Source organism: Coregonus lavaretus (genome assembly GCF_964263955.1).
Source record: "Coregonus lavaretus genome assembly, contig: HAP1_SCAFFOLD_2703, whole genome shotgun sequence".
NCBI lineage: Eukaryota > Metazoa > Chordata > Actinopteri > Salmoniformes > Salmonidae > Coregonus > Coregonus lavaretus.
The window spans coordinates 53495-65000 of record NW_028161045.1 but is presented as its reverse complement, the minus strand read 5'-3'; the positions used below and the strand labels follow the sequence as shown (position 1 = coordinate 65000).

At 45.1% G+C, this 11506-nt stretch overlaps 1 protein-coding gene across 1 annotated transcript in view; it reads right to left on the bottom strand.

Annotated features, from left to right (window-relative positions):
• The window catches only part of LOC311121165 (uncharacterized protein), a 28421-nt gene that overhangs the window by 6838 nt on the left and 10077 nt on the right, over positions 1–11506 (bottom strand). Inside the window, exons 2-7 of the mRNA XM_084195688.1 lie at positions 6709–6817; positions 6541–6586; positions 6317–6392; positions 5425–5538; positions 4846–4874; positions 4445–4602 (exon numbers count right to left, since the gene is read on the bottom strand). Of these exons, the coding sequence (XP_084051814.1) occupies positions 4445–4602; positions 4846–4874; positions 5425–5538; positions 6317–6392; positions 6541–6586; positions 6709–6809 (524 nt within the window). The 5' untranslated portion in view covers positions 6810–6817. The remainder of the gene's footprint in view (positions 1–4444; positions 4603–4845; positions 4875–5424; positions 5539–6316; positions 6393–6540; positions 6587–6708; positions 6818–11506) is intronic.

Below are 11506 nucleotides of genomic sequence, written 5' to 3'. Positions count from 1 at the left end.
GTTGTGGCGTCTCTCTTTATGTAGTGTTGTGGCGTCTCTCTTTATGTAGTGTTGTGGCGTCTCTCTTGTTGTGATGTGTGTTTTGTCCTATATTTTTATTTTTAATCCCAGCCCCCCGTCCCCGCAGGAGGCCTTTTGCCTTTTGGTAGGCCATCATTGTAAATAAGAATTTGTTCTTAACTGACATTTCTAGTTAAATAAAGGTTCAATAAAACATTTATAAAAATAAGCCAGGGTTCTACTAAGCTAACATTTATAATTGTTTTAAGATGGTCAATAATTAAATAATTTAGATTTTTGATTTGGAATTTTAGGACACCTTTTCCCCTTTTCTGCTAATACCCCATAGAAACACACCGAATAACAGATTCAAATGGAAGGAATATCACAGATATACGAAAGATCAGGAAATTATTTGTACAAAATTTAACCATATTTAGGCACTAAACTTCAATTGTACAGTTGAAGTCGGAAGTTTACATACACCTTAGCCAAATACATTTAAACTCAGTTTTTCACAATTCCTGACATTTAATCCTAGTAAAAAATCCCTGTCTTAGGTCAGTTAGGATTACCACTTAATTTTAAGAATGTGACATTTCAGAATAATAGTAGAGAGAATGATTTATTTCAGCTATTATTTATTTCATGACATTCCCAGTGGGTTAGAAGTTTACATACACTCAATTAGTATTTGGTAGCATTGCCTTTAAATTGTTTAACTTGGGTCAAACGTTTCAGGTAGCCTTCCACAAGCTTCCCACAATAAGTTGGGTGAATTGTGGTCCATTCCTCCTGACAGAGCGGGTGTAACTGGGTCAGGTTTGTAGGCCTCCTTGCTCACACACGCTTTTTTCAGTTCTGCCCACAAATCTTCTATAAGATTGAGGTCAGGGCTTTGTGATGGCCACTCCAATACCTTGACTTTGTTGTCCTTAAGCCATTTTGCCACAACTTTGTAAGTACAGTGAGGGAAAAAAGTATTTGATCCCCTGCTGATTTTGTACGTTTACCCACTGACAAAGACATGATCAGTCTATAATTTTAATGGTAGGTTTATTTGAACAGTGAGAGACAGAATAACAACAAAAAAATCCTGAAAAACGCATGTTAAAAATGTTATAAATTGATTTGCAGTTTAATGAGGGAAATAAGTATTTGACCCCTCTGCAAAACATGACTTAGTACTTGGTGGCAAAACCCTTGTTGACAATCACAGAGGTCAGACGTTTCTTGTAGTTGGCCACCAGGTTTGCACACATCTCATGAGGGATTTTGTTCCACTCCTCTTTGCAGATCTTCTATAAGTCATTAAGGTTTCGAGGCTGACATTTGGCAACTCGAACCTTCAGCTCCCTCCACAGATTTTCTATGGGATTAAGGTCTGGAGACTGGCTAGGCCACTCCAGGACATTAATATGCCTCTTCTTGAGCCACTCCTTTGTTGCCTTGGCCGTGTATTTTGGGTCATTGTCATGCTGGAATACCCATCCACGGCCCATTTTCAATGCCCTGGCTGAGGGAAGGAGGTTCTCACCCAAGATTTGACGGTACATGGCCCTGTCCATCGTCCCTTTGATGCGGTGAAGTTGTCCTGTCCCCTTAGCAGAAAAACACCCCCAAAGCATAATGTTTCCACCTCCATGTTTGACGGTGGGGATGGTGTTCTTGTGGTCATAGGCAGTATTCCTCCTCCTCCAAACATGGCGAGTTGAGTTGATGCCAAAGAGCTCAATGTTGGTCTCATCTGACCACAACACTTTCACCCAGTTCTCCTCTGAATCATTCAGATGTTCATTGGCAAACTTCAGATGGCCCTGTATATGTTCTTTATTGAGCAGGGGGACCTTGCGGGCGCTGCAGGATTTCAGTCCTTCACGGCGTAGTGTGTTACCAATTGTTTTCTTGGGGACTATGGTCCCAGCTGCCTTGAGATCATTGACAAGATCCTCCTGTGTAGTTCTGGACTGATTCCTCACCGTTCTCATGATCATTGCAACTCCACGAGGTGAGATCTTGCATGGAGCCCCAGGCCGAGGGAGATTGACAGTTATTTTGTGTTTCTTCCATTTGCGAATAATCTCATCAACTGTTGTCACCTTGTCACCAAGCTGCTTGGCGATGGTCTTGTAGCCCATTCCAGCCTTGTGTAGGTCTACAATCTTGTCCCTGACATCCTTGGAGAGCTCTTTTGTCTTGGCCATGGTGGAGAGTTTGGAATCTGATTGATTGATTGCTTCTGTGGACAGGTGTCTTTAATACAGGTAACAAACTGAGATTAGGAGCACTCCCTTTAAGAGTGTGCTCCTAATCTCAGCTCATTACCTGTATAAAAGACACCTGGGAGCCAGAAATCTTTCTGATTGAGAGGGGGTCAAATACTTATTTCCCTAATTAAAATGCAAATCAGTTTATAACATTTTTGACATGCGTTTTTCTGGATTTGTTTGTTGTTATTCTGTCTCTCACTGTTCAAATAAACCTACCATTAAAATTATAGACTGATAATTTCTTTGTCAGTGGGAAAACGTACAAAATCATCAGGGGATCAAATACTTTTTTCCCTCACTGTATGCTTGGGGTCATTGTCCATTTGGAAGATCCATTTGAGACCAAGCTTTAACTTCCTGACTGATGTCTTGAGATGTTGCTTCAATATATCCACATAATTTTCCTTCCTCATGATGCAATCTATTTTGTGAAGTGCACCAGTCCCTCCTGCAGCAAAGCACCCCCACAGCATGATGCTGCCACCCCCGTGCTTCACGGTTGGGATGGTGTTCTTCGGCTTGCAAGTCTCCCCTTTTTCCTCCAAACATAACGATGGTCATTATGGCCAAACAGTTCTATTTTTGTTTCATCAGGCCAGAGGACATTTCTCCAAAAAGTACGATCTTTGTCCCCATGTGCAGTTGCAAACCGTAATCTGGCTTTTTCTATGGCGGTTTCGGAGATGTGGCTTCTTCCTTGCTGAGCGGCCTTTCAGGTTATGTCAATATAGGACTCGTTTTACTGTGGATATAGATACTTTTGTACCTGTTTCTTCCAGCATCTTCACAAGGTCCTTTGCTGTTGTTCTGGGATTGATTGATTTGCACTTCTCGCACCAAAGTACGTTCATACTTTGTTATTTGTTTACACTTGCGTACTATTGTTTGTACAGATGAACGTGGTACCTTCAGGCGTTCGGAAATTGCTCCCAAGGATGAACAGATGTTTTTTCTGAGGTTTTGGCTGATTTCTTTTGATTTTCCCATGATGTCAAGCAAAGAGGCACGGAGTTTTAAGGTAGGCCTTGAAATACATCCACAGGTACACCTCCTATTGACTCATTTTCTGGAATTTTCCAAGCTGTTTAAAGGCACTGTCAACTTAGTGTATGTAAACTTCTGACCCACTGGAATTGTGATACAATGAATTATAAGTGAAATAATCTGTCTGTAAACAATTGTTGGAAAAATTACTTGTGTCATGCACAAAGTAGATGTCCTAACCGACTTGCCAAAACTATAGTTTGTTAACAAGACATTTGTGGAGTGGTTGAAAAACTAGTTTTAATGACTCCAACCTAAGTGTACGTAAACTTCTGACTTCAACTGTACAACTGACTAGGCATCCTCTTTCCCTTTACTTCTATACGTTTTTAAACGGGTACCGGGCTACCTTCAGACGAGTCTTGTGAGGGTTGTCCTTGAGCAAAACATGTACACGTTCGTGAGAGTCTCACCTGTCCATAGAAGGGGTCATATCAGTGTTTAGGCCAAACCGTTCGAACACTACAGACGTTTTCTTGAGAAGACCGATTTTCGGGGGGTGTCTCATCGTGTGACAAACACTGCCCGTAGCTCTGCCACCTTCCACTGCAGATGCAGAAGGCCGACATCGGCGGATGTGGTGGATTGAGACGCAGCCCATGAGCCCAACTGATATCTGTAGCTTAAACGGACAGATTCTGATGGGGATTTCTTTATTATGCCAATTAGATTTCCGCGGACATCGACATTAAAAGGGGTTTAAATTAGCCGTCTGATTTCTATTCTCAGTGTCTCGTTTAACCTGCTTACTTCTGCCTCAACAAACTGTGTGTTGTGTCTGTGTGTGTGTGTGCGAGTGAGTGGAGTGTGTGTATTTGTATATGAGTGTGAATGAGAAAGCGTTTGTCAACGTGTCTGTGTGTGTGTGTGTGCGAGAGTGTGCATTTGTGTATGAAGCTAAATCATTATTGTCGGCCCGCTGCTCTGACTGACAGGCTGATTGAGATGATGCCCGATTCTCTTGCCACACCGTCTGACTGTTTCATAACTGAATGACTGGTGTGTGTGTGTGACTGGAGTGTGTGTGTGTGTGTGTGTGTGTGACTGGAGTGTGTGTGTGTGTGTGTGTGTGAGGTAGGGCAGCAGGCAGGAAGGAAGACAAAAGGACACACACACACACACACACTCACTGACGTATCTGTGACTGTGGTCCCTGCATGGTGAGACAGTCTGTGTCTCTTTGCTGCTGTGCTAGGGTGCCCCCATGTGGCGGTCTTGTCTTACTGCGCTTGGTCTGGGGCTCAGGAGGACTGGGACGAAGGAGAGGGACAGGTGCTGCTGCTCTCACCTGCACCATGAACCAGACCTGGGTTCAAATACTATTCGAAATCTTTTAAATTGCTTTTGCTTTAGCCTGCCTAGAATGCCAGGCAAGCTCAATCCGCACAGATAAAATCATTGAAATTATTTCAAATAGTATTTGAACCCAGGTCTGCCACAAACCTACACGAGCTTGAGAGTTGAACACTGACAACACTTTAACTTGTCTAATTCATGTTGTAGTGATCATAGAACAGAGAATAGTACTCACTGGTGTCCAGCACTCTTCCACACACATTACTGAAAGAAAAGAAAAGGTAAGATGTAAACTCACCTGTGTGTGTGTGTGTGTGTGTGAGTACAGGTACTCACCAGTGTGTGTGTGTGTGTGTGTGTGTGTGTGTGAGTACAGGTACTCACCAGTGTGTGTGTGTGTGTGTGTGTGTGTGTGTGTGTGTGTGTGTGTGTGTGTGTGTGTGTGTGTGTGTGTGTGTGTGTGAGTACAGGTACTCACCAGTGTGTGTGTGTGTGTGTGTGTGTGAGTACAGGTACTCACCAGTGTGTGTGTGTGTGTGTGTGTGAGAGTACAGGTACTCACCAGTGTGTGTGTGTGTGTGTGTGTGTGAGTACAGGTACTCACCAGTGTGTGTGTGTGTGTGTGTGTGTGTGAGTACAGGTACTCACCAGTGTGTGTGTGTGTGTGTGTGTGTGTGTGTGTGTGTGTGTGTGTGAGAGTACAGGTACTCACCAGTGTGTGTGTGTGTGTGTGTGTGTGAGTACAGGTACTCACCAGTGTGTGTGTGTGTGTGTGTGTGTGTGTGTGTGTGTGTGTGTGAGTACAGGTACTCACCAGTGTGTGTGTTATTCTCGAGGTACACAGTGATTAGGTAGGGGTAAGCAGACAGCTTCTCTCCCGACAGCTTCTCAAATTTAAACTTGGACACTCTCTTCCACTTACTCTTGTCTGGTCAGTCAGCAACGTCAACAACAACAACAACAACAACAACAACAACAACAACAACAACCACAACAACCACTGACAGTCATCTGGTATTTACCAAATATTTACTGAGATACCCTGGGCAACGCCAAGTTAACGCCAACTTATTTACCAAGTCATTGAGATAACTTGGCATTGCCTAGGGTAACACTAAGTTTGCATATAAGTTCTGCATCTATTACAAAACGCAAACTAATGTAAATAAATCGTGGACTGTAAAATAGAGCAACAGCCCGTTGCTCTTTTAGATCAGTGTGTGAGGAGACAGTCCAGTGTGTGTGTGTGTGTGTGTGTGTGGATTTATTTCAGCAGGGGTGGCAAAGTTTGCGTTGGGGGTTGGTGTCCTTTTGCTAGGGGGGTCCGGGGGCACAGAAAGTTTTAGAGGCCCTCCTCTTGGCTGCAGTGACAAAATGTTGCCGTTTTAAAGCTAACTTCCCGCCATGACTTATGCTGTGTTCTTATGCTGTGTTCTTATGCTGTGTTCTTATGCTGTGTTCTTATGCTATTTGAGTGACTCAAACACTATAACAAATGGGGGCCTCGTGCCATGGCATTTTTTTGGATTTTATTTAGGTGGTTGCTATTTCTCAAAAGATATTCTTAAAAATATATAGGTCCATTATCTTTTCTACATACTTTATATCTGGTTTTAGTCGTTGAAGTTTACAATGGAAACGATTTACAATCCCGAAAACTGCTAAATGAATATAGGGGAAACACTGGTGTGTGTGAGGAAGGATACAGGGGTATACAGTGAAATGTGTGGTAGTGAAGGGCTGGAGACAGTCCAGGTTGGCTAGCACCGCTCTGATGGCATTCTACAGGGAGAGAGAAACATGGATGAGCTAAATAAAAGGATGGATGGAGGGATGAATGAATGAATTCATTAATATATTAATTAATTAATGGATGAAAGGATGGAAGAAGTGATTAATGAATGGATAGATGAATGACAAAGTGACTTACCTCTAATTCCTGATTGACAAACTCTTCTCCTATCACCTTCACTTCACTGTGGAAATATAAAGTCCACTAATCAGCCTAGGTGTCACACACACGCGCACACACACACACACACACACACACACACACACACACACACACACACACACACACACACACACACACACACACCTGCAGTTGTTGCCTCCCCTGATCTTGAACTTGTAGACATGTTGTCCAGCCTGGAAGAACCTCGTCTCAGGCAGTGGAAAGGAGAAGGATTGGATTGGCATGGTCCAACCTGAGAAAAGGATGAACGAATGAACGAATGAATGAATGAAGATGATGTGGTAAGGACTGGGAAGGCCTAGCTCCAAATCTCTAGGCGCCATTCTGCCTTCTGCCTACAGTTCTCTGCCATTAGCGTCTCCCACGGCGGGCTCATGTGTTTTCCGTAAACAAGCGCTGTAACATGGAAACATGGCCGCGTGGGAACAATAACCCTAACCGTATCAAGGTGAGTATCAATTTATTTATCGCTGATATGAAAGATGAGGTCCCTATGCTTCCAGAACCGTACCGCAAGAGATGAGTGTTGATGTTCACGCCGAGTGACGGGGATCTTAACAACTCCCCCCAACAGAAGATGCCTTCTTCCAATGACTGTTATGTGTAATGCAGCGGTTCCCAAACTAGGGGGCCCCTGACATGAAAACGGGGTCACGGGAGAATTTCCAAAATCCTAAAGAAAAAATATATACCAAAAAAATATATTTATATTATAATATCGTCTTTGTATCGCAAAATCATTGTAATGCGGTTCACCTTAAAAATCGAAATGAAAATGATTCAAATCTAAAGGATAGAATTCAACCAGAGAGCGCCCTTAGATCATTGGAAAAGGCCGCACTTGACCGTTGCACTTTAATCATTCCCACGGTGAATGTCTAGGCCCACTATGCTCTGAAACCACACACTATTGCAGAGTCTTTGATAATACTGGCTGCAATTGATAAGGTGAAAACAATGTGTTGGGAGGCAGAGGCACAGAAATCACATCAATACATTTACATTTTAAGTCATTTAGCAGACGCTCTTATCCAGAGCGAGTTACAGTTAGTGAGTGCATACATTTTCATACTGGCCCCCCCGTGGGAATCGAACCCACAACCCTGGCGTTGCAAGCGTCATGCTCTACCAACTGAGCTACACGGGACCTACCTGTCACGCCCTGGCTCTGGGGACTCTAGTATGTTGAGCCAGGGTGTGAGTTTTCATTTGTTTATGTTCTAGTTGTTGTAATTCTATGTTGGCCAGGGTGGCTCCCAATCAGAGACGGCTGTAGCTCGTTGTCTCTGATTGGGAGTCATACTTAGGTAGCCGTTAGGCATTCATTATTTGTGGTTTCTTGTTCTTATTTTGGTTTGTGTTAAACCGTAGACGTCACGTTATCGTCTGTTGTTTTGATCGTGTGATCATTCGCTAAATAAATATGTTCACCCTCAACGCTGCGCCTTGGTCCTCCTCCTTAGACGATCGTGACAGAAGAAACCACCATAACAGGACCAAGCAGCGTGAAGAAGAGAGAGGATGGACTTGGGAGCAGTGGAGTAAGAGTCTTGACTGGGCCAAGCCAAGCGAAGAGGAGAGAGAGACATGGAGGCCTGGTCCACGGGGAGAGACGCCCAGAATTTTTTTAGGGGGGGGCTAACGCCGTGGACGACGGGCCAGCAGGAGACCGCGGCAGAGCGGCCCAGCGGATTGGCAGAGGAGGCCGCCAGGTTACGGGGGCCACTGGTCGAAGAGGGGGTGGAAGATGTAGAGGCACGGCGAGAGGTACTGGCGTGTGTTGCCAGTCCGGTCCGGCCTGTTCCTGATCCCCACGTAGGGCCAGTGGTGTGTGTTCCCAGTACGGTCCGGCCTGTTCCTGCCACTCGCACCAAGTCTACGGTGCGCATCGCCGGCCCGGCCCGGCCCATTCCTGCTCCCCGCACCAAGTCAGTGGTGCGTTTCGTCAGCCCTGTCCGGCCCGTTCCTGCTCTCCGCACCAAGTCTGTGGTGTGCGTCGCCAGCCCAGTCCGGCCCATTCCTGCTCCCCGCACCAAGTCTGTGGTGCGTTTCGTCAGCCCTGTCCGGCCCGTTCCTGCTCTCCGCACCAAGTCTGTGGTGCGCGTCGCCAGCCCAGTCCGGCCCATCCAAGCTCCCCGCACCAAGTCAGTGGTGCGCTTCGTCAGCCCGGTCCGGCCCGCTCCTGCTCCCCGCACCAAGTCAGTGGTGCGTTTCTTCAGCCCGGCTCGGTCCGCTCCTGCTCCCCACACCAAGCCAGTGGTGTGCGTCGTCAGTCCGGCACGGCCCGTGCCTGTTCCACCGGTGGCGGGTCCGGCACCGGTCAGGTGCTGCGTCACGCCGGAGCTAGAGCAATCCGCTCCACCAGTGTTCAGTTCAGCTCTGGTCAGCAGGGCCAGACTGGACCAGGGGTACTTTGGGGGGTTAGAGAAGGAGTGGGGGTCATGTCCGGAGCCGGATCCGCCGCCGAGGCGGAGTGCCCACCCGGTCCCTCCCCTGTTGTATTTGGTTGGCGCGGTCGGAGTCCGCGCCTTTAGGGGGGGTACTGTCACGCCCTGGCTCTGGGGACTCTAGTATGTTGAGCCAGGGTGTGAGTTTTCATTTGTTTATGTTCTAGTTGTTGTAATTCTATGTTGGCCAGGGTGGCTCCCAATCAGAGACGGCTGTAGCTCGTTGTGTCATACTTAGGTAGCCGTTAGGCATTCATTATTTGTGGTTTCTTGTTCTTATTTTGGTTTGTGTTAAACCGTAGACGTCACGTTATCATCTGTTGTTTTGATCGTGTGATCATTCGCTAAATAAATATGTTCACCCTCAACGCTGCGCCTTGGTCCTCCTCCTTAGACGATCGTGACACTACCTTTGTCAGATAACACTGTTAAACTAATAATTTATGCTATTGCTAGCAATCAAGAGGAAACTGACTGAACGACTCAAAACTCCTCAGCTTATGCTCTCCAAATGGACGTTAGCTGTGCGGGCTGTGATGCCCATGCATTGACTTTTGTTAGCTATACATGTGGGGCTATATTGACAGAAAAACTGATTCCATGGGAACGAATGGTGGGCTTTTGCACAGATGGGGCTCCATTTATGGCGGGCAGGCCTCTGCACTCTAGTTATGAATGTCTCCCTCTGCCATATGGACGCATTCTATGATACACAGAGAGCAACTGGCGGCAAAAGAGCTGAGCACAGAACTCAGAGATAAAGTACATCAAACCATCCACTTGGAAAACCATGTGGGGAAATGGGATCAGAGCATGACAATGTTCTATTTCACACGCCGAGACTTGGTGGTTATCGAGGGGGAGTGTTGGAAAGATTTTTCGCATTGAGAGAGGAACTGTTGTCATTCATAATGGATGTAAAAGAAACTGACTTGGTTGACTTTCTGTGTAATGAAAAGAAAATGTGTCTCCTTGCCTATGTAACAGACATATTTGAGAAACTGAACGAACTGAACGCAAGCATGCAAGGGAAATACAAAAACATTATTCAGATGAGTGACTGAATCAGTGGATTTAGAGGAAAGAATTCTTATTGGAGAGTCTTTCAAAAGCGAACCATGCCCCCTTCCCTCGGCTGTGCATGTTTCTAACAGAAAACAGCATCAGTAAGTGTCCCACACGAGTGATGACTGCTCACCTCCAACGCTTGGAAGAGCACTTTGGGACCTACTTCCCAATCCATTTGACTGTGATCCTGGCTCTGTTGACATGCCGGTAAGTGAAATAGAACAGCTGATCGAGCTGTCATGTGACCGAATGCTGCAGACAACGCATTCACGGGTCACTATGGAGGAGTTTTGGTTCCTGACTCTAAGGGAATACCCTGCCGTCTCCCTCTGAGCATTATGCCGCGTTTAAAACAACGGGGAACTCGGAACTCAGAAATCTCAGACTTCCGCCTACAGTGCATTCAAGACAACTGGGAACTCCAAAAAGAAACTAGTTCTGACTGTGAAAAATCGTTTTGAACGGTCATCCGTTCTCAGTTGTCTTGAACAGTGGAGGCTCCTCAGAGGTGGAAGGGAAGGACCATCCTCCTCAGTGAATAAAAATAAATAAAAAATAGTGAAACATTTAAAAAAGTTATCCTTTTTAGATAAAACTATACTAAATATATTCACGTCACCAAATAATTGATTAAAACACATTGATTTGCAATGAAGGTCTACAGTAGCCTCAACAGCACTCTGACAGCTAGTTTCCGTCCTCCTCTGAGTACATTGACTTCAATACAAAACCTAGGAGGCTCATGGTTCTCACCCCCTTCCATAGACTTACACAGTAATTATGACAACTTCCGGAGGACGTCCTCTAACCTATCAGAACTCTTGCAGCATGAACTGACATGTTGTCCACCCAATCAAAGGACCAGGGAATGCATCTAGTCCTGAAATATTAAGCTACAGCTAGCTAGCACTGCAGTGCATAAAATGTGGTGAGTAGTTGACTCAATAGTTGAACAGTTTTGAACAAATGAATTTCTTCAAAAATGAAGGAGAAGCAAGAGCGAGAGAAAGAGAGCTAGCTATATTTCATTGTATTTTTTTTCACATTCAGCTAATGCAGCTAGCAAGTTTAGCCTACTCAAACACCCAGCTCAAACAGAGAGGAATGCTATGTTAGCTAGCTGGCTATGGCTATCTAACACAGGAACTCTTCCCAGTCAAGGTACAGTGGGGAAAAAAAGTATTTAGTCAGCCACCAATTGTGCAAGTTCTCCCACTTAAAAAGATGAGAGAGACCTGTAATTTTATCATAGGTACACGTCAACTATGACAGACAAAATGAGAAAAAAAAATCCAGAAAATCACATTGTAGGATTTTTAATGAATTTATTTGCAAATTATGGTGGAAAATAAGTATTTGGTCAATAACAAAAGTTTCTCAATACTTTGTTATATACCCTTTGTTGG